Genomic DNA, 25,759 nt, shown 5'->3' on the forward strand with positions numbered 1-25,759 from the left:
TAAAAAATACAAAAATAATAATTATAATTTTCCCCTAACGTCAAACGGAACGACGTCGTAAAGGACCTGGCCAATTCGCTTCGTCTATTTCCGGCATTCAATTCACTCTCTCCCGATGGGTTCGAGTTCTCTCGGGAGTAGGAATTCGAATCGTTAGCTTCATTCATTCATTCCTTGCTTTGTTTTTGGCCATGGTTTCAGAACTGGAAGCCTCCGTTTCAGGTGACTCAGGTCCCAGCTCAGTAGCAGGTCCCTCCCACTCCCACCCCGGCGGTCCTCACCGTTTTCCTCTTGCTGCTCAGCCGGAGATCATGCGAGCTGCAGAGAAGGACGATCAGTACGCCTCTTTTGTTTATGACGCCTGTCGCGACGCTTTCCGCCACCTCTTTGGTCTGCTACGCCGACTCTTGAACCTTTACCTTCTTTGTTTCATTTCCAATTTGATTGTTATGCTTTCTCAGCTCTTGTTCTTCGAATTTGGAATTTCTGGCTTCAATTTTCTGTTTATTCGTCTAGGCTATACTTGCTTTTCTTTATTATACTTTCTGATTGTATTGCTAGAGTGTTTCGATGATAACTCCTCTTCTTGCTGTAGGGATAATTCCGCTGTAATTTGTAATTAAGGACTGGCATTTAAGTACATATTCCTATGTTATGAATTAAGGATGAGTTTTCTTTGGTTTTATTTTGTCCAACCTTTATTTTCTCTTCATTATAGGCGCTCGACTTGCTGTGGCATATCAGAGTGAGGTTAGTTCTTGCTTTGTTTACTTTCCATTTCTAAAATATGTATTTTCGATTATTAGATTTGAAGGGTTAGGCTTGCTGCAATTTGTTCCTATTCTGCTCCTTGATGATGCTTAAACGAGGGAAAAGGAGTTGGTGTTAGTTGTAGAGCATGTTCAGCTTCTCTAGTTAAGGCATTATTTAGGTCCCATTATACCTGGTTGTTTTCCTTAATTCATTTCACTGCAGAAGAGCTCAGGAATTCTTGGGAACTTTTCTTACATTTACATGATTTTAAAGTAACTTTATTCGGCAATGTTAGAAGGATATTGAAATCCCATTTTTTTCCATTGCAGACAAAGCTTCTCGGACAGATGCTGTATTATGTGTTAACAACTGGGTCAGGACAACAAACACTTGGTGAAGAATATTGTGATATCAATCAGGTGGATAAACATTTGTTTCGTATAATTATGCGTCGGTATTTGGTATAGCTTATCTCAAGCTAATGACAAGTAGTATTGTTTTTTGTTTGTTTAATCTCATTTTGTTGTTCATAGAGATTCTGGTAAATTGTAGCTAATGTTTTCACTTTGTCTTGATTTTTAAGTTTGTTCTTCTTAATGTCTCCTGCCGGTGTTTTTTTCTTCTTTTTCCTTTTGAAATTCAAATTTTTATGCTTTCAATTACTTTCTAGGTTTCTGGACCTTATGGACTTCCTCCAAACCCAGCAAGACGTGCTCTTTTCATTGTGTACCATACAGCTGTTCCATATATTGCTGAAAGAATAAGGTTTGCAATTACAAATGTCACTGATTTTCAGTCGCAACTTTGTTTGGCTTTAGTGATCTCTGATGCAACAAGGTTCACTTGATGAACTTACAATAATTGTTTATTCTCAGCTCTAGAGTTGCTTCTCGTGGTATCATGCTTGCTGATTCTCTGTCTGACGAGTTCTATGGAGATAATGCCTCTTCTCGGTCTTTATTAAACATGGAAATCCAACCTTCTTCAACCCCAGAGTATTCGGGTTCTTACCTAACGAGAGTGAAGGCGAAAATTAATCGATTATGGCTGCAAACAGTGCGATGCTGGCCTTCGGTACTCTTACTTTCACCATATATATTTCATGGAATCTGTAAATTTGAAGCCAGGATATATTAGTTTTGATACCTTTGGGTTGTTGGAGTTTGAATCTAAGATATGGAAATTTTGTGTTTTTGTCAGTTTTGAGTTATATTCTAATGTTTATTTGTATATACATTAACCACATCATTGTTTATATCTTGTTCTCCAGAATTTTTTTGTTTAGGACTTGAATCAAAGTTTTAAAGTCCAATATTTAGATGTTTACTTATTTATCCTCTTTTAATGGTAATAATCATACTACTTTTATGCCTCACAGATTTTGCCTCTAGTTCGTGAATTTTTGCAATTGGCTCTTCGTACAAACCTCATGTTTTTCTATTTTGAAGGTGATTCCTAGTTGCAGACATTCAGATAGTAATATAAGTTTTCATGCAAACGGTTTTGATGAAATTTTATTGGCTAATATTGGAATTTTAATTTGCAGGACTGTACTATCATATATCCAAACGAGCTGCAGGCATTCGCTATGTGTTCATTGGAAAACCATCTAATCAAAGGCCCAGGTGTTGAACACAAACTGACTTACGTTCTGAAATTTATGTTTCTGACTTTCAAATGGAGTTTTCTTTTGAGTAGTCCAAGTTCATATTATTACCTATATTTTGTTCACAAAACTAGTTTCCTATCCATAAAAAATAGCTCATATTAATATCTGAGATATTTTAGTCTTATCTAAATGCTTCAATATCTGCAGAAAATTATGAAAATATAAATGTTTTGTTTATATCTTAATTCTCTCTCATTTTTTCCCTTTCACCTTCTTTTAACTGACCATGTTCGTTTGCCGCCATTCCCTACACTGTTGCTTTGCTCTACTTTACTCATTTACTTATTTTTCCATCTCACCCCTTATCCATAACTTGTTTAAAAATATGACATTTGGGTTTAGTATCAGACGTTTCAATAATAGATATGTCAAAAATATTCACTCTTCCAATTGACTTTGACCTAGATACCAAATACTTGGAGTGTTTCTACTGATTCAACTTTGTATCATTGCTGCCGAAGGCTTAAGACGTAGTAGTTTATCATCTGTTTCAAGTTCAATTAACCCGACATCCTTTGGAGCAAATCCTAGTTCATCAGGTACCAGGCTCTTAACGTCATGCAATTTATTGTTGGTTTATTTTCCGTGGCAATATTTGCTTATATATATATATATATATATATATTTTTTTTTGTCCCCTTTGTATGTGGGGGTGGGTTAATGGAGAAATTAACGGTAAAGAACATACAATCTGGTGGACTAAGCCTCAAGAGAGTGTACATGATGAGGGTGGAACCATAAATTTTTGAAAGAGGGACTAAAATAAAAGTGGGAAATCAGAAGGAAATTTTTATGTTTTTAATTTTGTTAATCATATATATATATATATATATATATATACACATAGATGGATAGATAGATAATTTGAAAGGGCACTTTGTCCTTGTCTTCGCCCTATTTCGTTATTCTTTTTACCCCTTTTGTCTCGTAGAAACATAGCGCCTTCAATTTGTTATTAAAATTGGGTGTTATGACCTTGAGCTTTGTCTGCATTTAGAAGCTTTAGAAAACCTTTTTCCTGGTTTGATACGTGAAGGGCGTCTTTGGTTTACCTTCTACTTGCACTTTTTCTTTAAAAAAATTTCATACCTTTCTTCTTTAAAGTATACTCTAAATAAAAATTTGTTTAGTTGTGCAATATTCATAAGTGATTCTTTTCTTTACAAATATGTTTTGTAGTTTCACTACACACTTATGGAGATTTTCAGTCAATCAAAGTCACTGATAAATCCACAATTCCTCGGAAAAGAGTTTTTAAATTGTTCCAATTTATTAATTTTTCTTTAGTAAGTACTTTGGATTATCTAAAATCACTCACGAAGCTATAGAATAAGCACTTCAAATTAATAAATTTGTTGAAGATGTGTACTGAAAAAGCAATTCAATTTTTTAAAAAAAGAAGATATTTTGGTAAATTGAAGGTTATATTTTCATGGACATGGGTGTTTGATTGATTGTGCGTACTGTTATCATGATATGGTAGGTCGTGGTCTGCCAATTTTAAATGAGGAAGGCAATCTAATATCTGTTGATGGGGACTCTGGAAATTTGGTCTCTGATCCTTCGCACAGTGAGGTACCGTTCCAGTTGCATTAACTGACATGGATATTCAATTTCTCTTCAAGTGATTGAACAGAAAATTAGAAGTTGAGGGCTTTAAATTGGGGTGTTCAACATTATTCAAAGCAACAGAATAAAGTAAGAGAAGATATGCTGTTTTACTTTTTGGTGCAGTCTAATAGAGGTAGTGGAATAAGCAAATGCACGCTGTGTCTGAGTAATCGCCAACACCCAACTGCCACACCTTGTGGCCATGTATTCTGCTGGTACGTTCTCTTTCCTCCTCACAATTTCTCTCTCTAGTTTCATATGTATATATTTATTTATATATGTTTTTGGGTTTGATATATAAACAGGAACTGCATAATGGAATGGTGCAATGAAAAACCTGAATGCCCGCTGTGCAGAACTCCCATTAATCATTCAACCTTAGTTTGTCTATATCATTCTGACTTCTGATTCACCCACCCTTTTTTTCTTTTTGATAAATTCATTTTTTTATTTCTTCTAAATTGCAAAAAAATAAAAAGGAGTATCTAATTGATCTTAGAACAACGAGATTTTCTCTGTTGTATTTTCTCTGATCTTAATTTATATGAAATGTAGGTGAGGGAATAAATGCATATTAAATTTGTAACTAAAAAAACATATAAAATATAGAAACGGTTGGGACATGGAGCCTAGTAAAGATCTGGGATATTTATGATAGAAATGTATCAAGTAGATCTTTTCGGTATACTATAGATATTTGGCAAAGATTTTATGGAGATATATTTGTTGTAGGTTTAAATATTTGGAAGTGGTTGTACATTCTTGATACTTGAATCTCAAATCTCTGTGGTATCATCTCAAATCTCTGTATTTTATCTGGTTGTACATGAGCTAATATTCCTCTTTATATTTTCTCTTTCCTGTTCTTTGGTTAATCTTGATCGAATATGCGGTGTTGAGCGTAACAACTGGTATCGATCCTAACCAAAACTAAATGCTTAAATGTTAGAGATTTTATAATTAAAATAAAGTATCCAAAGAATTTGTCTTGGTGGGATGTTTTGAAGAATAATAAATATTGACAGAATTTGATTAACAAAAATTTCAAAGATTATCTATATATATATTTAAAAAGAATATATTCTCCCTGTTTGAAAATCGAGAGCAATTCATTTCAATAGTTTCTTCGATTCCTTACGAAGAGAGATTAAAAGTTCGAATTCTCAACTTTCATCCCTCGATCTTCAAACCGTCGAGAATAATGTTACGAACATGTTTAACATTAAAATGTGGCAAATTCTACATATTGTTAAAGGAGAAATGTTCATTGAAGTGAGTGATAATGAGTACCTGCGCTACAACAGCCCTACAAGTAGCTTCACTAAACCTAAGCTGATACTAATTTAGTTCATAAAAGAAGCAGCTAACCATTTGTTTGCCAAAAGCTTAAGCAAGATCTTCATCAGTGCCCCTCAGCTGGGAAGAGATGAACTGTTTGAGGTAGAAGATTGTAGTTGATCTTCAGTTCTTCGAAAATTCTCTTCAACTCCATCACCAGCTCGGTTCTTCGACGATTCTTCTCCGTCCAATCCTGGAAATTCATCGTGTGGTTCGAATAAAGAGCAAACTTTATCTTGTTCACGTCTTCGATCTCCTTCACCACCACACTATGATTTGGATGCCAGTGTTGTGGATTCTTCTCCAAATATCTGCAGAAACCATCAGTAAGGTAAGGATTGCATTCCAAAATGGAAGCGTTTTCGTTATTTGTTCGACTTTCACCCACCTCCTTATTCTGTCTTTCATGAGCCCGATCCTCTCCAATGGCGTTGCGAAACCGATCGAGAATTCTACTGTGTCGCTCATGTCTGGACTTCTGTAGTAATTCGTGATCGACTTTGTTGCCAAAACTGAGTTGGGATAATACACTTTCTCATTGTTGAGTTTCAAGAAGACTGTTGTCAAGATATTCATTTCTTCAACCATCAACTGCAGATTGCCACAAAAAGAAGTCAAAAAGAGGAAACGAGAGATTTTAATGAGCGAAAGGGTACGAACGAGGATTACCGGGACGCCCTCGACAGCGCAACGGTCCCCGACATCAAATGGATGCATAACAAACACAAAGACTAGAGCTTCAAAGATAGTCTTGCAAGTGTTTCCAAACATGAAGACAGCCACTGCAAGTTGAGATAGGAGGAAGACGAGTACTTTGGTTGTAGCAATTTCCATCAACAGAAGCCAAATAATAGCTGTTACTATGATCAGAAGCACTGTTACCAAATTGTTCAATTGCTTCACAGCTGTTTTAGTGTCTTTCAAGGCATGTGCTAGTGTTTTCCTCTCTTTATATACCTTTAACTGCATAAAACAAGAGAAGTTACTGAATGCCATAGAATATTATCGAGACGCTTCCGCTATTGAAAAATGATTCAAACGATTAGACTGTGAGATCCCACATCGGTTGGAGAGAGGAATGAAGCATTCTTTATAAGGGTGTGGAAAACTCTCCCTAACAAATGCGTTTTAAAACCGTGAGACTGACGGTAATACGTAACAAGCCAAAACAGACAATATCTGCTAGCGGTGGGCTTGGGTTATTACAAATGGTATTAGAGCCAGACATCGGGATGACCCCTAAGGGGGTGGATTGTGAGATCCCACATCGGTTGGAGAGGGAAACAAAGCATTACAAGGGTCAGTGGGCTTGAGTTATTACAAATGGTATCAGAGCCAGACACCAGGCTAGCCTCTAAGGGGGTGGATTGTGAGATCCCACACTGGTTGGAGAGGGGAATGAAACATTCCTTACTTACAAGGGTGAGGAAAGCTCTTCCTAACAGACACGATTTAAAATCGAGAGACTGACGGCGATATATAACGGGCCAAAACGGACAAATATCTGCTAGCGGTGGGCTTGGATTATTACAAATGGTATGAGAGCCAGACACCGGGTTGGCCCCTAAGAGGGTGAATTGTGAGATCCCACATCGGTTGGAGAAGGGAACGAAACATTCCTCCCCCTAGTAGACGCGTTTTAAAAACTTTGAGGGGAAACCCGAAAGGGAAAGCCCAAAGAAGACATATCTGTTAGCGGTGGGCTTGGGTTGATACATAGACAATCGGTCATATGCATTTCTATGTTCTAAGAGAATGTTTGCTTATTAGGAATGGCCAAATGAGAACGATTGTCGTCGTTGTTTAACATAAGCCTAAACGACATCGACTTTTAATGTGTTCGGGAGGCTCGACGACACTGCAAACGAAAGAAAAATAATAGATACGAGAGCTCACCACCCAATTTGTTAGAGATTTCCAGTCAATCCTCCTTGTCTCATCTACCTCAAAGAGTGGAAGAACAAGATCAACTTCTTCTTTGATCATAACTCTCCGAAGATCCTCTTCCTCTATGAAACTAACAAAAGGGAAAGTGTAAAAAGATATCAACATGAATCTCAACAAAACATCACAAACAAAAACAAAAGTTTCTCACTCGTTTCCAGGAAGAGCAATGTTGTTGAAGATCTTGAAGGCAGCATATCCAGCAACCTCCATCTCATCGGTGATCTCACCGTCAGCAACTTGGTAGCTTTCGTCAAGTAATTGTGAGATCGACATCTCCGAACTTGCAACTGCATCGACCAAAACCTTCATCGTCCATGCCGAAACCTTCTCTCGCTTCAGCTGATGAATCTTTCCCAAGTCAATCACCTTCTTATGGTCGGATTTTTTACCCTTGAAACTCAATCGACCACTGTTGGACTCGACAGTACTTTCAGGCATGCCAATTGGTGAAGGGTTCAAAAGGGTTTGAAGAACATGATGATGGAAAATGGATTCCTGAATTCTGTCGAAAAATCGGTTCATATGGAACTTGGAGGCCAGTATTTTCAACAACAGTGTCTTTATCAACCACAAAAATGCTCCTATCAGAAGTGTTATTAGGGTCCATGTAATGGCATCCAAAATCTTCCCACTGATCTTTGATCTCAAGACCCTATGGCTACTCCGATCAAACAAAGACACCCATGTAACAAGAACCAATGTCAACCAAAGGGTCACTTGGACACTCTTCTTCAACCCATGAACAAAATAGAACACTTTTTTCTGAAGCAAAAAGTTCCTCTCAATCAAGAACACAATCACGTTCATAACCCGATGAGTAAATATCATTCCACACAAAATCACAGTAGCAAGCAAACACCATTTCCAAATCTCTATACCCCAAAGGAAGTATTTCTTCAAACGTTTAATAGTCAAGCTAGCTACCAAGCAACCAATGATGCAAAAAGCTCCAACCCATTTAATCAATGTTATTACCTTCACTTTCTTGTGCTTCTCTTTCTTAAACTTCTCTATCTTGAAAATATCGTCATCTCCTTCCTCATGATGTTCCTTCGGCGTGTTGAGAGTAGAACGTCTCGATGAATTTGCACTGATTTGATCTCTCAACGACAAACGATTCTCCTCAAACGTATCTGAATCAATGAAGCTTGATTGTTCCCCGAATCTGGATTTGGGTTTCGATAGGATTGATCTTTTGAGGGATTTTCTAGGCGTGAGGGTTCCAACTGAACCGGGGATTTTCGGGGGTTTATTCGCCGTCGGAGTGAGATGCGAGTCGTAGCCATAGCCAATACTCGAATCCGTCGGCTCTTTGGTCTGTGAATCGACTCTGTTTTGCTTCGGAACAGAGTACCCATTTTCATCTCTGCTAATTTCAACAACTACTTGGCTTCCATTTTCACTTTCCTTCTGCGATGAGCTTCTTCGAATAGGTTTCAAAGGTTTATTCCCGTTCACATCCATCAGAATCCAAGCATAACTCTAAACAGACGAAATGAAAGAAAAAGGGCTATGAACACAACAAACCAAGTACGCAATCAGAATCACAGAGATTAAGAATGAAAACTTCATCTAAGATTCCATCGAAAAAGACCCACAGAAAGAAACCTACAACTACACTATTAGAGGACAACTTACCGGAAAACAGAGGCGGAGATCAATTCTTGAATGCAGAGCAACAGCGGCCACAAGCAGTTAAAATGAATAAAAACAGAAACCCACTTCGTATCAACTAAAACAAAGAGAGGAAGCAAAAACAATGGCGGAATGAGAAACCAGAAGGGTCCGAATGAAATGGAAAATGGGGAACAGAGTGAGTGAAGTCAAAGATTCACGCAGGAGCTTAGCTCCGCCTTCGCCGAACTGTGTAGCACTCGCATCACAACCCACAGAGATAATCGCCAAAAAGTGAAAATGGTTCAAAGAAACCTTTAGGAATTGGGCATAAAATTTGTGGTTATCGCAACTATTATATTTTAATCTTGGATGAAAGAATCCATTCGAATAGATTATTCCTTTTTGAACTGTTTTAACCTTTTTAGTCTGAAGTTACGATTTTACCCTTATATTACTTTTCAAAACTAAATAATTAAATTTGAAAAAAAAAAAAAAAAAATGTTGACCCACCATCAATTTTAGTGAAATTATAGAAATTTCAGCTAAAATTCATAAATTTTCATCTGAAAATGATCCTTTAAAAAAAAAAAAAAATGGACATTATAATGAAATTTACTTTTATGTCCTTTTAATACAAATACTCTCTCATATGTAAGGCATAGATTTATACCTTTATGAAAAACGTAATTTCCATAAGATTTATCGTATATGCCTTTCTGACAGATTAAGAGTTCATTAAATTTCGTTATCTCTTTAATACTTTCCTCACTATTTTTATTCACTTTGCGGGCTACACAATAAATTTGATAGTTTACTATAAATGCAACGAATGTTGTATATGTCATATTTTCGATTACCTCTGTCTTAGATATCTTAACATCGAGAAGACGAACGAAAGAGAAAAGTCACGTAAATATTTTATTATATTCTATAAAATCTAAAAAAAAAAATTATTTTTAAAAAAGTGTCAATTTTGGAGAAATGGAATAAAATAGGGAACATGTTGGAATGGCCCAGAATTTTGTTTTTGTACAAAGGGAATGAGGGCGACGTGAAACAGTTATTAAGTAGGTTTATTATTATTTTAATCAATTGTTGACTTAAAACTCTTATTTTGTTATTTATTATTTATTTATTTATTTTTAATGAACTCCTCGTGTTCTTTTTATATATTTATTTATTTATTTATTTGTTCTAATTTCCACTGATCTATGTCAAATTTCACGTGGCAAGCACCCTCGTTTTAAGTTTAACTCAATTTTGTCCATTTCCTTAAAATAATAATAATAAAATAATAAACTTCATAGTAATTTGACTTTCTCGATATTCTAACATCTTTTTTCGAATTTTTAAAAAGTTTTAAGGGTAATATTAATATCACATCAGTTTGAAACTTTATAAAGCTAAAATCTTAGTCTAATATTTCGAGTATAATATTAATATCATAATATTCTTTACTTATTTTTCTAATATTTCGAATATATAATATTACTATCTTCCAGAATATAATATAATATAATATAAATTGTTTAGGAAGATTCCACTCATTTGTCACATATAATTACATTATTAATAACATGAAAAACTAAAAATATATATAACAAATAATAATGATAATAATAATCTCGTCTAAAAAAAATATATCTAAATTTTAAATTTTTTTAATAATATCATTGAACAAAATATATATTTAAAAAAAAATTAAAGAAATACTGTTATGGGTAGTTAGATAAGGCGGTTAATGTTGAGTTTAAAATGTCATTAATTTTTCAAACTACTTTGTATATATATAAAGAATAATAAGAGAAAATATAGAAAACACGTAAAGTACATTTTCAGAGTACTACGTCGTATATATAAATAATTCAAATAATTCAAGTGCGTGAAATGAAATTGAGTTGAGCTTCTTCATTTACTTCTTCATTATTGCATACCTAGAAAGGGACAAATTCTAAGTAATTGTACCATGCTAATTAATGTCTCCATTTTTTTTTTCTATTGCTATATTTTAAAAATACTTGTAATATTAAAATCTAAATATGTACGTAAACTATAAGATTAGGCGTTACAAAATAAAAATTTGTATAGAGATTTACCGTTGAAAGTTTGACTCCAACGATATCGCTTTATTCAAGTGAGTATAAGAAGGCTGGCATGAATAGACCTCCATATGTTCCTGCTTGATTACATACCAAAATACATGCAAGTATATAATCCACCAATGTCATATAATAAACAAAACTGGCCTTTGAAGGTTAGCCTTCTGTTCATGAAACTGCATATTTCAACTGCTTTCAATAATGGGGATTGTCGTCTCTTTCTGTTAAGATCGCAGAACAACACACACTCAATCTAGATGAATACGAAAAATAAGAGAGAGAAAATGCTAGAAAGAATATTGCCTAGAAGTTCAGTAAGTACAATAACAGAGATCAAAACACTACTTAAAGGTATATATATATAGAGTTCGATTTACTATACATAGCTTTACCCATACTCCCATCAATTACAGCATGAACTGGTCGTTAACAGAGCTCCTGGGCAAAGTAAGATACTCTATACTTGTAGTCTTGGCTCTGTTAGAAATCACATATCTCCACGATGGTATGATATTGTCCACCTTGAGCATAAGCTCTCATGGCTTACTCAAAAGGTCTCACACCAATGGAGATTTATTCCTTATATGATTAACTCCTTAATTAACCGATGTGGGGCTCCTTTTTCAATGGGATTGATGCACCGGAGCTTGACCTGCTCGATGCTGGAGGTCTACAAGCGGATGGCTTAGGGAAGGTGTTGGGGGGCTGGAGCTGGCACTTTGACTGCAATTTGGCCTGCATCACCACCCACGTTATCTCCGTTCCCAGTAATTTGGTGCAAGAATCCATGGTCCTGGGCTACGTGACAGAATCATGTGCTCTCTCCATCCTCTTCCAAAAGATACGTTGAATTCTTTTCCTGCTTCAGAAGCTCCCTCCCCCATTCTGCCACCTTCAAAGCCCCAGAAAAAAAAAAAAAAAAAACAGAGAAAATAAAAAGTGGGTCATTGGGCTAATCATTCCCAGCCCTTTATCAGAGTATTGGGCTGCCTAAGAATCTAAAATGGGATCAAGGTCAATCCTCATGGCTACCAGTGCTTTTTCTATGACCCCAAAAGACTTTCCTTTCATAGCTTTCATGTTGAATACAAAGTGCTTTGAAGGGAAAAAAAAAGAAGAAGAAAGAAACACCTGCAAGAGCTTTGTGAGAAAGCATCGGTAGAATATTTCCAACCCAAGTAATCGATTAAAGAAGTGCTTCAAAAGCACTTTTACAACTTAGAACAATATCAATATCAAAATGATTTGTCATTCAATACCCTTTCCTCACCGACGTGAGCATTTATTGTTAGTAACCACGACTCTCCACAATAGTATGATATTGTACATTTTGAGCATAAGCTCTCGTGGTTTTGGTTTGGACTTTCCCAAAATGCCTCATTCCAATGAAGATGTATTCCTTATAAATCCATGATGATCTCCTAAATTAGTCAACATGTGACTCACTCACAACAATCCTCAATATTTACTACTTTAAATCAACATCTTACAAAGCACTCTAAAGGACACCTGAGTTCCAACTTGTTTTCAATTAACTAAGCCTTGTTTTTGACTCAAGAGGACATAGACCATGAAATGTGCAAAGAATAAGCCAACATGAGCGATCTAAGAAGGAAAGTACCTTCAATTCCAGCACTTCAGATGAGCGTTGTTGTCTGGAGCTCAAGATGTTTGATCCCATCCATGAAATTTCAAAACATTTTAATAAGGGTGTAAAAACCTATCTCTAGCGGAGCGTTTTAAAAATCTTGATGGAAAGTCTAAAGAGAACAATATCTACTTTCGTGCTTACCCTCAAAATTTTTAAAATGGTCTATTCGAAAGAGATTTCCATATTCCTTATAAACAATGATTCGTGCTCCTCCCAACCGACGTGGGATCTCACAATATGCCATCAATTTCATATCACAACAAAAGAAGTAAGATAAAATGAAGTCCATTTCTAACACTAGCCTGCACAAAGAGGGAAAAGCGCCTTGATATGGCATTTTATCAAACACTCAAACATTCACTTCTAAAAAACTTAAACAGCACTAAACAAGTGGATACGACATTTTATCAAACACTAAATGTTAGTTTCCTAAAATTAACTTGATTGTCGCTAAATACTTGGATGGGGCATTTCATCGAACACCTTAAGGTCATTGCTTTCAAAAGCAGGTATAAATCCCGCCATTTCCAGGGATCAGAATCACTTCGGAGATGAAAAGGACAGGAAAGAAATGGAGCTTTAAGTAAATGAAGATTGCGATAAGAAGATTGCTTACCATGTGATTAATCTCATCACTCCACATTGTTGAAGAAAAGGGAAAGGTAGTGAGGATCAAATCAAACAGAAACTCGTCTCGGGATCGCAGATCTTAGATTCTTGTTCCTAACCCGCAAGGCAAAAGCCAAAATTTGGCTATGGACCATTCTCTCTCGAGTCTTTTCCCCACCTCTCTTAAACCCCTTTCAAAATCCCTCCTTTTGCTTTTCTTTTTCTTTAATAGATTTTGGGAGTTTATTCTTTTAACCAATAGAACACACGGAATTATAATTAAAAAAAAAAAAATTAAATTAAATTAAAACTTTTAATTTCTAGCTGGATATAATTAAAAAAAAATTTAACATCATTTTTATTTTTAAAAAATATATCTAAAGATTAAATGATATTTTTTCTCGAACATTTTAGCCCAATTATTTCGATAATTTTGAATTAGTTTTTTAAATAGAAATCAAGTGAAAATAGCCGGGCTCATTTATAAAAGTTTAGAATTAAAATTGATACAATGATTAACTAATACCAACGTGTTGAAATTATATTTATACAATTAGTGGCGTTTGAAGTTCTAATTATACTAAATCTAAAGTTTTAAAGTATAAGCTAGAACGAGAATGTAATTGAATTGATGGGTAGGTTCGTAATTTCACAATTTGAATATTACTGAGTATAATCACTAATTTAAAACAAAAATTAATGAAGAGAGGTTGAAAATAAGTTGTAATTAAATATAAATGGTGGGGCCGAATTGGTTGATAAAATAATAACGTGAAAAGGGGTGGAAAATCAATCATGGTCTGAAGGAATCTGATTATTTATTTATGATTCTAGATTTGTTTCATACAAAACTTCGTCTCCATAATCATTTAATATTAAAATGTTTCCCCCATTTTCTGGATCTAAAATTCTTTATAATAAAATTCGTAATTGAATACAGCATTATAGACTCATAAATTTAACAATTTTTAAATAAAGAAAACACAATCCTTTAAGGTAAAATAGAGAAGGGAAAATTTAATCAAAAAGTGGTTGAAATTGTTATATTATTTAAATTAGGGTAAGTTAAGGAATGAATAATATAAATTAAGAATGGATGGGGAGTGGTGGTTTCTGTAATTATATAATTCAAGAAATGCAAACCAATCATTGAAAATTTAATTTTTTAAAAAATAATATTATCCTACACGATTTGTGAAATTAGTAATTAGGTAGATGCATGACTTGAATACGCTTGGAATCCACCGCCCCTACCCTGGACTACACTTCTTTTTTCCAAAAAAAAAAAAAAAAAACATTAATCCATAGAATAATTCAACCTTTTCTATATAGATGTTGTTGTTGGGAGATAAAATGTGAGATCCCATTTGGTTGGAGAGAATAACAAAAACATGTTTTATGGAAGTCCTTCCTCAGCTAGTTTAGGGAAGGATTATGAGTTTATAATCAAGAAATACTATTTCAATTGGATGAAGCTTTTTGGAGAATCCAAAGCAAAGCCATGAAAAGTTATGCTCAAAGTGTTCAATATCATACTACTGCAGAGATACGTGATTCGGAGAAAAAAGGAAAAGAAAGAGATGATGTTTGATGGGGATGGGGAAGGAAGTAGGAAGAGATGCCAACATATTAGACATTCAAGACAAAATTAGAACACGAAAAGAAAAAAAAAAAAAAGAAAAAAAAAATGAAAATCTTCATTTTGGTTCTCGTCGTCCAATCTTAGAATCTTTTCCTTTTTCTTTTTCTTTTCCTTTTTCTTTTTCTTTTGTTCTCTTCGGTTCAAAATCAAAGAGTAAAAGTGTGATCCCCACATAATTCTTTTTCAGAAAATTTTAACGTTCCCACGCTTTCCTCTGTCTTTCCTTTTCTTTCCATGTTTTCCAATCCATTTCCCAAAACCCTCAAAAGTGGATACGATCAAAATTACCCTTTCCACACTTAATTTAATTCTTAAATCTCTGAACAACCTAATCAAATCAACAGTTTTTTTTTTTTTTTTGTAAAAAAATTGCAGCACAAACACAATCAGTGTAACAGATTTATGGCTCAGGAATGATACTGATAGAAAATGGAATTAATAAGTAAGAACCTGATTAGCGATGGCGGATGGCTCGATTGGTATCCACACCAGTGGTTCTTTCGTACACCGGAAGCTCTTCGCGGTACCGATCTCCGCTCATTACCGTCAGGTGATCTAGCTCGAACAGATCTGAACTCGAACAACTTGCTGTGTCGTCTTCTTCTTCTTCTTCTTCTTGGTAGAGATGATTGTCCGGATGGTGAAATTTTCTAATGAGGAAATCCTTCTTATTCCTGATTTGATGATAATCTGTCAAAATGGTTCTGGCTGCTGCTGTTGCTTCTGCTGTTTGCGGCTTATCCTTGACTTGGAACTTAGGCCCTTCATCGTACAAGGATTTGTGTCCGCAAGGTTTACAATGTTCGTCTACGATTGTACTCACCGGATAGAATCGAACCGTTCTCCTGTCGACGTTGCGCAATTTTTCACTTGAGCATGGCGAATTTTTGCTTAAACATGATCTTGAAAACGATGTAGCGGAAGAGCAAGTCGAAGTTTGGCCGGATTTTGATTTCCTCTCTGAGTTAGGATCTTCAGAGGCTCCGGTTGATGTTACGGAGTGTGCTTGTTTCTTCGGAGTTCCTGCGGTGAAGATTGTATTGAGAAAACTTGAGAGGCGTCCTCCTGGTGAAATCGGCTGCTTCACCTTCTTTAAGTTATTGTATATCTTCAATGCCCTAGATTTCGACTTAATCATGGCGTTCTCGTCCAAATCTCGCGATTCTTTGTTTTCGACGAATTGATTGCTCTGTTTCGACTGTGGCTTTTCTCTACTCTGTCTTTGCTTTGCCTCCGTCTTCTCTGGCGGTAGAGCCGAGACACTGGTCCGAACCGGTTTCGGCCTGAACTTCGCAAAACAAGACGGCGTCAAGGACTTCGAGCCATGCATTGATTCAGTATCCGAAGATGAAAATCCGCCGAAACTCGAATCGGAAGAACTGGAAGTGGAACTGAAGAAGAGAACATCTTCTTCCCGATCATGCTGGTACAACTGAAATTTTATCTCAGCTTCCGTCAGAGATCGTCTCCTTTGAGCGCTCACCTTTTCAGCAACCTTCTTCTCGATCCATCTCTCGATCAGCAAAGCTCGATGAAGACTCGCGATCTCTTCGTCACCGATTGTTTTACCTTGTTTCTTCAACACCTTATGTCTGTAAAACTTCAATTCTCCACTTCTCTTATCGCCTCCATCGTCAATCGAACGGTAGATTTCATCAAGCAAACTCGAAGAGAAAGACTGTCCATTACCTCCTCCATCCCTTAACCTCTCACCTCTCGCCCTAACTTCCTGCCCGCTCATGATTATCCACAGAGAGATAGAGAAAAAAAAAAATAAAAATAAAAATAAATCAACCAAGAATGAGAAACGAAACGATCGATGATGAAAGGAAGGAAGGAAACAAAACGACAGTGGCGGAATGCTCCGTCACAGAGCACACAAGAAGTAGGGTGCCGAGCCGTGTTCCAACTCTTTCTTGTCTCCTTCTGGAGGTCCAAAAGCTGCCATGGAAGGTGACAGAAACTGTTGGAAAAGAAAACTAATTACACCTAAATGGAACAAGATTACTTTTCGTCTTCACTCTCTCAATCTCTGGTTTTCTACTGAATCAAAGGCAAACAAAAAAAAAAAAAAAAAAAAAAAAAAAAAAAAAAGCAAGAGATTAAGAAGCAATTGATGAACAAGGCTTTCCTTTGTTAAGGATTTCTAGAGAGAGAAAGTGGCTAATGAGAAGGAAGGAAGGCACGCTTCGAAGGCAGAAGGTGGAACTGGAAGAAGGAAGAGGAAAGAGAGACTTTATAGGATCCTCACGCGCGTGTTTTTTTTTTTTTTTTTTTTTTAATTATTTTTATCAATTTCTCCATTTTGCCCCTTCTTTTTTGAAATTTAGTATAACGCTTTATTCCTTTCCTTCTCCCTACAATTTCGAATTTGTTACCCGTTGTTCGGTAATAACGGATGGATTTTATTTCTTTTCTTTTTTATTTTATTTAAGGTCGGGGGCTAAAATTGAAATTTCCAACTCCAATCATTAGCTCTACTTTTTTTTTTTCGGCTTAATTATTAATATTTAATAAATAACTGAATTCAATTATTTTATTATTCAATAAATATGTGTAGCAGTTTTTTTTTTTTAATCCTCCATTCACATTAAAGAAAATAATATATACAAAAAAAAAAAAAAAAAAAAAAACATCTAAAACTTAAAGCTACCTACTAGGGATAGATGTTGATAGACAATTATGGACGAGTTGTGAATTATGCTTCAACTTGCATGGTTGTAGTGCTCGACCTGTACGCTATAAACCTTATGAGTGATGATGCAATCAACTAACTCTTTTTGTTTTTTTATCGAAAACGATTGGCATGCATTGCCTTGTTCTCTAACCATTCGTACCTTGTCGTTGGCGAGTAATGCTGTAGTGAGTTTGTAGACATGGGTTGGTTGTATGGCTAAGCTTGCGCCTAGTTAGTGTGTGCTTCAATGTTGCTTGAACGCTCATCATTGAACCTTGTTTCAAAGCACCGTATTGAAATCGGCCAACGAACCCTTCTAAATCAAACTCGATCATTGACAAAATGAAACAAAGCAAGATTCCTCGACTCTTTTCAAATTTTTTACCCTGCATTGCTTAAAGAAATTAAGGAAAACTGTTACTAAAGAAGGCACAAGTATGAATGCACACACACAACTAAAGAATCCCATCCCATGTCAATGGTCCAAAAGAGGTAAAGCAGGAAGCAAAGTAATTGTAATGTAAGCCCTTATTGCAATGAAGAAAGTAAGCATCAATGATGAACAACCCAAGCCGAAAAGGAAGCCAATTGAGGGTGTTATCAAATAAGAAACGATATGTGTCCCCATAATCCTACCCAAAAGCACATGATTTGCATATCTGGTTACCAAAATGTTGAATCATCTTAAGACAAACAACAAAGAAAGAAAGCCAGCACCATCAACTGGTCTGCCCTTCCATACAGGGTTTCTTCTCATGCCCATTTTTTAGCTGCTGCAAGTTAAAAGGGTGGGGTCAATGGCAACGTGGCTTCTGCTTTGTGAGCCCACCGCTATCAGATAGCTAGTAGATATTGTCCACTTTGGACTTTTCTAGCTTTCTCTTCTAGACTTCATTTCATTGTCAAGTGTCAGGCTCTGATATCATTTGTAATAGTCCAAGCTCACCGCCCGCATATATTTTCATTTTTGGACTATTTCTTCTTAGCTTTCCCTCAAGGCTTTCATTCCCTCTCCAACCGATATAGTATCTCACAATCCATACTTCCCTTCAAGATTTTCGTTCCCCTCTTAAACCGATGTGGGATCTCATAATCCACCACCTTGCAAGCCCATCATCCTAACTGGCACACCGCCTAGCTTTGATATCATTTATAACAGCCTAAGCTCACCGCTAGTATATATTGTCCTCTTTAAATTTTTCCTTAAAGTTTTAAAACGTGTTCGTCAAGGAGAGGTCACAACCTTATAAGAAATGTTTCATTTTACTCCGCATCTACAACTAGTGTATATCTCACAACAATTATCCTATACTCTGTTAGGGTCAGAGAGAAATGGACCATGAGAGGACTCCGGACATATGTAATTAATGGCATTTTGTCCTTTGCCTGTGCAGGGGTTCCAAGTATTGCTTAATACAGACCAAATAATATATGGTCTTGCAGAGACACACCAGGTCCCTTGCTCCAAATTGAATGGTAAGGTGAGACCCTTTTTAGTTCTTTAGTTTCTAGTTCATCTCATTTCAGGTGCATAATTATTAACCCTGAAGTAAAATCATTTTGTTAATAAACATTTGAATTTTAATTACTAACTACTAATAATAATGAAATTTTATATTAAAAAGGAGAATTAAAGATAAGTTATTTGTGGAGCTGGAGCCACTCACCTTCCCAACCCCTCACCTCAAAGACTCCCTTAAATGTCTTTATTACTATTGAAAATAGAATGCAATGTCTTTATTTTCATACCTTTAAAGGTTTCAAAGCCATCATTTCTGGATCTTCCTAGATATTTGTTGTTAGCCTTTTGACTAGACCTTATAAAATTGGGTTAAATTTGTTGTCCTCCGTTACATATAATATATTAACGGGTTATAAAAGGACACGACAGTTGTATCAAACTTTACTCTAGAATCAAAGAGTTGTCCCTATGAGATTAGTCCAAATGCAACTTGTTAGAAACGAACCACGAACCTCCAAAATGATAGGATATTGTTCTCTTCAAGCATAAGCCCAAGTTCACCACTAGGCAAATATTGTCCTCTTTGGACTTTCCCTTCAATGTTTTAAAACGTGTCTACTAGGGATAGATTTCCACACCCTTATAAAGAATGTTTCGCTCCCCTCTCCAACTGATGTGGGATTTTACAATAAAACTCTAATAATTTTGCTTGGTTTTTCGTTACTTATAAATTCATGATCTTCTCCTAAATTAGCCAACGTAGGACTCTCCTTTCTCCCAACAATGGGGATGTTTTTTACGCTAAGTTAAAAGGGCGAAAGAGAGGCACCAGAACAGAAAGAATAAAGGTTAAGAAAGCAAGCAGGCAAATACTAAATTCCAAGGGGCATGATGCGCATTACCTTTGGGTTTCCATATGCTTTAGTGGCCAGCCTTAGCCCCCAGGATTGCAAAGTCTTTTTTGCTCAATAAAGCAATGGAGCGTCACCTGCATAAGCTGTATCCATGACTCATTGGTTAGATTCAACCTCACTTTAGTTTAGACAAGTTTCTCCTTTTGTTGTTGCATTCAATTCAACCAAAGGGACTGTCTTCAAGGCTAAATCATAAAAATCTCAGAGATAAAGTTAAAAGGGTATCCCTACTACAAGACTCAAGAACGATAATGAGAGCTAAATTTATATTTGGGACCATGGAGGAGTTTTGGGTAGCATGTGATTACATTTACTCGCTCTATTCACTCTAGAATCAAGGGTTCCCCCACCTCCCCCAAATGATTAAACAAGCTGCTTAGGAATAGCTCTACAGCCTGATCCTTTTCTCTTTTTTTTTCTCTGAGAAAGTGACAAATCCGGATCAAATACATGTATACTAAAGTACGGATTGGGATGGGAGCTTGGATTTGGAAAAGAAAAAGAAAAAGAAAAAGAAGAAGAAATGGGTGCGATAGTTTGGGTTAAAAGGGGTGGGCATCGGGCGATGGTGGAGATCCCAACAAAAGGGGGTTGGATCGGAGACGACAGCGTCCAAAGAAAGGCTCTATTCCCAAAAAAAGGCAGAACAAATAAAGACTATGGACTCATCTCATGTCTTCTTTTTCTTTCTGTCTCTGATCAAGAAGGCCTTCGCCAATGACAGTGCCCATGCCAGACTCCTCTTCACCCTCATTATTGGGCTGCCCTGCCCTGCCCTGCCTTGGTCTTAAAAGAATGAAGGTCCCAGAACACATTTTTTTGCACATGAATCGAACCAACCACCAACCCATGGTGTCCATTAGTTACTTAATCCAACTTAATCCAAATTTAAATATGACTTGGGTTCTTCTATTGACTAACCAATTGAATATTAATCATTTATTAAATTTCTATTTTGTATTACTCTAACCGCCCAAGCCCAAGCCCAAGCCCACCGCTAGTCGATATTTTCTTATTTGGGCTTCTCCTCAAAGGCCCACCGCTAGTCTAACAGATATTGTTTTATTTGGGCTTTTCCTTCTAGGCTTCCCAAGTTTTAAAAGTCGTCTAGTAGGGAGAGGTTCTTACAAAAATGTTTATGTTTCGTTCCCCTATTTTCCAAACTATAACTGTGATACTATTACTTAATAAAATAATTAAATACTATAAAGTTTTATTTATAAAAGAAAAATGATTACTTTGAACGCCTATATTAACTAAAAACTGTGATATCTAATTTATAAAAATATATTTTTTAAGTTGACCCAATGATAAATCTATTGAGCTAGGTTGATCGAAATATGGCTCAAACGAGCCAGACCATTTTTTAAAATGGTACTTAGAAATGGGTTGTGCTGGATCAAAATTCGGCTTTGGGCCAGACTTAGATTGAATCTGGGCTAGGCTTGGACAAGCCTTTGGGTTTTGGGCCGGTTGATGAGGCCGAATCTCTCTGTCTGGATAAAACAGATCTTTTGTTTTCTAATCCCAATTTGCTTAATTAAGAACAGAAGGTAATCGTGGCCCTAGAAAAACCTTCATTAAAGCAAAGTTATGCCAACTGCTGAAGCTTAAAAGAGTCAGTAAAACATACAGAGATTGGAACATTGCAAATTATCACGATGTAACTTTTAACTGGGAGCTACTCGTTTGCACCAACCCGCAGCAAAACAGCCACAACTGTTGTAGTCTGGAAGAAGCGCAAAGGGTGCAGTAGCGGCAAGTTAATTTATTCTAATTGGATAAAACTTAAAGCACAAGAGCGTTCAAAGCAGTCCTTGCACCTTTCATTCGGATTTCAGCCTCTCAACATCCACCAACTGGTAAAGATCTCCACGCTTTTGCTTTAGCAATGGTAGGTTAGTCCTGAATAGTTTGTGCATACTATCAATGAGAGAGGGAGAGTTGAATAATGATTGAAGAACACTTTTTAAAAAGGACTGCAAGAGTGGTCACCTTCTAAGCTCAATAAGTGAATAATCAATCTCCGCTATGATTATTGCTTCATCATGTTCTGTTGTAGCTAACACTTCACCAAACTGCAACATGCATTATGCTATAATGAATTTGTGAAAAGAATCCATGATAAAAGCTAAAATAAAAGGCCCAATTCGTCCATGAATAGAGTTGAGAAGTTCCGAAAGAACCATTCGAACCTCGAATACATAATGGCTTCAGTTGCATGATACAAGAGAATAACAAAGCTGAACTTTAGCATTGACTTACCGGTCCAACAAGGGTAGAGTGGCCCCAAGCTACATAACCAGCTCCGACGTCTCGAGCAGGTGAACATGTTGCCACATACAACTGAACAACAGAAGCATCAATTAAAAAAAATGTTGTGTAAGATCATTCTGTTTGCAGACGTGAAAGAAAGATTCTTCCATATGTTTTTGTAAACCATTTATACATTCTTCGGTTTTAGAGATGTTATAAACAACCATTTATTAATAAAAAAAGTACAGCAAGACTGCGACACAAATCTTACGGTAGACAATTATTTCTGAAAGAGGTGCTTTATAAACTATGTATTATTATTGTCAAACAAAATTTAGTTACACAACCAATCATATCATATTGATATAATTTTTTTCTTTATTATTGCTTTGTTTGTGCATAAAACAGACAAGAATAAAAGCTGGAGACTCGTAAATACCTGATTATCTGCAGCCCTGCATAAAACATCAAAACACAAATGTCAGTGAAAACAACCAAGTATTTCAATAAGCAACAATAGAATACACAATTTTATGATCTTCAAAACTAACCCTAAAACAATTTTATCTAAAATGAGAATAGACCAAAAGAATCAGATTATTGAATGGTCAAATAACCGTCACAATGTAATGAAAGTTAAAATTTTCTTCTTCCCCTTTTTCATACAGGCAACAATGGCTTTCTAGGAGCCTGGCCGCTTACAGGAGGGAAGGGACACTTACAAAAAGGCTTTGCTTGATAAAATATGAACCTTATCAATAGAAATCCATTATCTCAGGTCCCAACATGCTCTGTACTCACACATTTTGGAGATCAAAACCATCTTTTACTATTTAACATGTGCACAACATCTAGACATGTCAACAAACATCAGCAACAAACCATAAAGGTAGAAATTAATAAAGAAGTTCAGACCTTGCACGCTGCAATAGCTCCCAGTGCAATGGTCCAGTAGTCATGTTAAATGCCCCAGGATAGCAAATCAAGTGAGCACCTGATGTTAGCAAGACAGTCATCGTAAGACAAACTTTAATAAAAGGAATGATTTTGTATGGCCAACACAACAATCTATGAGCTCTGTCTAAGGAGTTAAAGAATAGATACTGAAAAAGTTAAATCCTCTTAATCAATATCTGCTAATACTACAAACGGAAATTTGAGGAATACTTTGGTAGAATACATCTTGTACTCTATAGGATTAATCATCTCACACGGAATACATATCGAGAGAGAGAGAGCGAGAGTTGCTACTATTGACATACTATAAATGATTATTTGGTTAATGTAATAATCTAGAGTGCTAATGAAGCCAATCTTCACAATTAGAAGGAAAAAAAAATTCATTGATACTGAGTTCTTTTTTAAAATTATAGTAATAAAAGGACAAACCTCTTGCAGCATATATCATGGCTAGTTCCTGAAAACGAATGTCATAACAGATTCCGATACCAATACGTCCAACTTCTGCATTAACCAGAAGTAAGAAACGACAATATAGTTAATCACCAAAAATAAGAAACGACAATATAGTTAAGCTTATCATAGTCAAGTGCTAGTAACAAGAACTATTTCCTCCAAAAAAAATATAAAACAAAAAAGAAGAGAAGTGCTAGTAACAAGAACCTCCCTGAAAAGTAAAGGAACTACAAACCAACCTGTGTCCACAACAGTAGGGGTTTGACCTGCTGTAAGAGTCTTGGACTCAATAAAAGTGATCTTTCCAGGGATATCAATATCAAAAAGATGTATCTGCAGTTGAAAGGGGCACTATAAACTTGCGAAGGACGAATTACCAACAAAAATAAACTATCCCCTAAACTAATTAGATAAACCTAAACTACACTAAGATGTCATTGCCAATTTAAGTCCGTCTCCTAACAATGAAATAAAAACACAAACAGAAAAATGTTTCAGAAGACAAACTGAGGAACACGCTAAAAATGGAGATTCTACGTGCATTGGCACGGTTCATAAATTTGCCACTGGAAAGCCAACTACAATAATTCAATTCTTTAATCCTTTCAGAATTATCTAGTTAGAAAAAGGAAAAGATGAATCAGTGTTAAGGGTAACAAGATATCAAACTGAGGGGCATGTGAGCATCAAATAAGTGAAACTACGAGGAAATATATTGGAATTTTACACTAAATAACCTAAGACATCCATCAAGGCTCCGCTTCATCATCCCCATAAGAAAATTAGGAAATATTTTTAATGCGTCTTGGATGCTAATGTTCCGTCACAAGATTCATAAACCATATATTAATATGATTATATACCTTCCTGTGTTTGGCTTTCAGCTTTCCATCAGTACCAAAAATACAACAAGCATTATACAATTTATCCCCTGAGCGCTCTGCAATTGAGCCACCAACTATAGTGACCTTTAGACGACGAGAAACTTCAGATAACATGGCTGTTGAAGGAGAGGCATCACCACCGGCTTCAATATCCTCCGCATAAACTGGGAAGCTATCATTTGAATAAGGACCATTCCAAATTTCCTGTCACAAGCAGAACAAAAGCCCTAAAACCGCGAAATACCACCGGGAAAACTTAAAATACACCAAACAAACAACAATTTCAAAATCTATAAGCTCACCGGCAAGACAACAAGCTGGGCGCCTTTTCCCACAGCCTCCTCAATGGCCTTACGAGCATGTTCAATATTCCTTTGCTTATCAGGCGTCACCGTCAATTGACATAGGCCGATTTTAAACTACATCGAAACAGGTCAGAAAAACCGACGCTCACATTACTCAACGAAACAAAAACATGCTGAGATAAGTAAGGTCCAACAACTAACCTTGGTGACCGGAGGGATCGGCAACGGAACTGCAGGTGGAGACCTAGCTTGTTCGGGATTGAAGGATGAGGCCATAATCGGCGAGGACTTGGTGGAATGGAAACGACACTTACGGCGCAGACTGGTAAAATTGGCGCCGGTGGCCTTATCGTCAGTAGATATGACCGGAAATTGAGATGGTAGAAGAAGAGATGGCCGCCGGAAGATGGAGAAGGAGAGGGAAGATCGGTGAAGATTGAAATTTCTGGAGCTAATCAACGAAGAAATGGCAGATTTCATTTCAGTCTCTTGAGAATGTTTTCCAGCTATCTATATCAGCAGTTTCTTTCAATCGGAGTGGACTGTAATTTGTAAATCGTAATTGTACTAACGACGTCGTTTACATTTCCCCCCTTTTAATTTCATTAATTGTTTTATTTTATTATTTTATTAAAGTTAAAAAGCGTAAATTACGAATTTGACATCATGTCAAAAAAGAAAAAAAAAAAAAGGTACGATTACAGAATAATTTTAATTACATAGTTGCCACATTGAATACATTAATGTTTATATATTAACTTTTAAATTAAAGTAAAAATATTAAATTATATTTAAAATGCCATTTTTATTATGAAAGATCCAAGCCAAAATTAATTATAAAGAAAATGTTATCAATTTAAATAATATCATTTTATAATTTATTAATTAATTAATTTTATGAATATTATG

The 25,759-nt window shown here is 35.9% G+C and overlaps 4 protein-coding genes across 11 annotated transcripts; 1 reads left to right on the forward strand and 3 right to left on the reverse strand.

The window, feature by feature from the left end:
• The first annotated feature begins 72 nt into the window (after positions 1–72).
• LOC111788205 (peroxisome biogenesis factor 10) lies at positions 73–4,718 on the forward strand. The gene is made up of 11 exons (XM_023668474.2): positions 73–390; positions 719–750; positions 1,083–1,172; positions 1,424–1,518; positions 1,629–1,827; positions 2,132–2,201; positions 2,300–2,378; positions 2,828–2,961; positions 3,906–3,997; positions 4,157–4,248; positions 4,339–4,718. The coding sequence occupies exons 1-11, from the start codon at positions 192–194 to the stop codon at positions 4,439–4,441; spliced, it is 1,185 nt and encodes a 394-aa protein (XP_023524242.2). The 5' UTR covers positions 73–191; the 3' UTR covers positions 4,442–4,718.
• A 519-nt stretch (positions 4,719–5,237) lies between these two features.
• Positions 5,238–9,280, reverse strand: LOC111788115 (mechanosensitive ion channel protein 10). 2 transcript variants are annotated; one of them, XM_023668319.2, is made up of 6 exons: positions 8,957–9,280; positions 7,467–8,800; positions 7,268–7,388; positions 6,041–6,334; positions 5,760–5,962; positions 5,238–5,682 (listed from the first exon to the last, which is right to left on the reverse strand). In XM_023668319.2, exons 2-6 carry the CDS (start codon positions 8,780–8,782, stop codon positions 5,436–5,438), a joined length of 2,181 nt encoding a protein of 726 aa, XP_023524087.2. In that variant the 5' UTR covers positions 8,783–8,800; positions 8,957–9,280; the 3' UTR covers positions 5,238–5,435. The 2 variants fall into 2 exon arrangements, with proteins under 2 accessions (XP_023524087.2, XP_023524086.2); XM_023668318.2 differs by having other exon boundaries at positions 7,467–8,828.
• Positions 9,281–11,319: 2,039 nt separating this feature from the next.
• Positions 11,320–17,914, reverse strand: LOC111788187 (protein BIG GRAIN 1-like A). 4 transcript variants are annotated; one of them, XR_015415269.1, is made up of 3 exons: positions 15,387–17,130; positions 13,302–14,562; positions 11,320–11,926 (listed from the first exon to the last, which is right to left on the reverse strand). XR_015415269.1 is itself a non-coding variant. In XM_087120926.1 (2 exons), exon 1 carries the CDS (start codon positions 16,675–16,677, stop codon positions 15,391–15,393), a length of 1,287 nt encoding a protein of 428 aa, XP_086977052.1. In that variant the 5' UTR covers positions 16,678–17,130; the 3' UTR covers positions 11,320–11,926; positions 15,387–15,390. The 4 variants fall into 4 exon arrangements, 3 of the variants coding, with proteins under 3 accessions (XP_086977052.1, XP_086977054.1, XP_086977053.1); XM_087120926.1 differs by lacking the exon at positions 13,302–14,562; XM_087120928.1 differs by lacking the exons at positions 11,320–11,926; positions 13,302–14,562 and adding an exon at positions 17,774–17,914 and having other exon boundaries at positions 14,734–16,877.
• On the reverse strand, positions 17,195–25,382 carry LOC111788210 (omega-amidase, chloroplastic). 4 transcript variants are annotated; one of them, XR_015415317.1, is made up of 12 exons: positions 25,052–25,382; positions 24,848–24,964; positions 24,525–24,749; positions 23,901–23,994; positions 23,635–23,709; positions 23,161–23,239; positions 22,685–22,700; positions 22,255–22,335; positions 21,985–22,067; positions 21,813–21,894; positions 19,978–20,072; positions 17,195–17,999 (listed from the first exon to the last, which is right to left on the reverse strand). XR_015415317.1 is itself a non-coding variant. In XM_023668481.2 (11 exons), exons 1-10 carry the CDS (start codon positions 25,328–25,330, stop codon positions 21,816–21,818), a joined length of 1,128 nt encoding a protein of 375 aa, XP_023524249.1. In that variant the 5' UTR covers positions 25,331–25,382; the 3' UTR covers positions 21,544–21,718; positions 21,813–21,815. The 4 variants fall into 4 exon arrangements, 2 of the variants coding, with proteins under 2 accessions (XP_023524249.1, XP_023524248.1); XR_015415323.1 differs by having other exon boundaries at positions 17,195–18,007; XM_023668481.2 differs by lacking the exons at positions 17,195–17,999; positions 19,978–20,072 and adding an exon at positions 21,544–21,718.
• Between the last annotated feature and the right edge of the window lie 377 nt (positions 25,383–25,759).

Source organism: Cucurbita pepo, chromosome 2 (genome assembly GCF_057944985.1).
Source record: "Cucurbita pepo subsp. pepo isolate OVF chromosome 2, ASM5794498v1, whole genome shotgun sequence".
NCBI lineage: Eukaryota > Viridiplantae > Streptophyta > Magnoliopsida > Cucurbitales > Cucurbitaceae > Cucurbita > Cucurbita pepo.

What these genes read in the sequence shown, in the direction of transcription:
- LOC111788205 (XM_023668474.2), top strand. Translation starts at nt 192, where the DNA reads ATGGTTTCAGAACTGGAAGCCTCCGTTTCAGGTGACTCAGGTCCCAGC. An exon ending in CTGTGGCATATCAGAGTGAG is followed by an intron (nt 751 to 1,082) that starts GTTAGTTCTTGC and finishes TTTCCATTGCAG; the next exon opens with ACAAAGCTTCTCGGACAGAT. An exon ending in CCATCTAATCAAAGGCCCAG is followed by an intron (nt 2,379 to 2,827) that starts GTGTTGAACACA and finishes ACTTTGACCTAG; the next exon opens with ATACCAAATACTTGGAGTGT.
- LOC111788210 (XM_023668481.2), bottom strand. Translation starts at nt 25,330, where the DNA reads ATGAAATCTGCCATTTCTTCGTTGATTAGCTCCAGAAATTTCAATCTT. An exon ending in TGAAAGCCAAACACAGGAAG is followed by an intron (nt 23,995 to 24,524) that starts GTATATAATCAT and finishes TTTCAACTGCAG; the next exon opens with ATACATCTTTTTGATATTGA. An exon ending in TCACTTATTGAGCTTAGAAG is followed by an intron (nt 21,895 to 21,984) that starts GTGACCACTCTT and finishes CAAACTATTCAG; the next exon opens with GACTAACCTACCATTGCTAA.
- LOC111788187 (XM_087120926.1), bottom strand. Translation starts at nt 16,677, where the DNA reads ATGAGCGGGCAGGAAGTTAGGGCGAGAGGTGAGAGGTTAAGGGATGGA.
- LOC111788115 (XM_023668319.2), bottom strand. Translation starts at nt 8,782, where the DNA reads ATGGATGTGAACGGGAATAAACCTTTGAAACCTATTCGAAGAAGCTCA. An exon ending in AATCTCTAACAAATTGGGTG is followed by an intron (nt 6,335 to 7,267) that starts GTGAGCTCTCGT and finishes TGTTTTATGCAG; the next exon opens with TTAAAGGTATATAAAGAGAG. An exon ending in GCGCTGTCGAGGGCGTCCCG is followed by an intron (nt 5,963 to 6,040) that starts GTAATCCTCGTT and finishes GGCAATCTGCAG; the next exon opens with TTGATGGTTGAAGAAATGAA.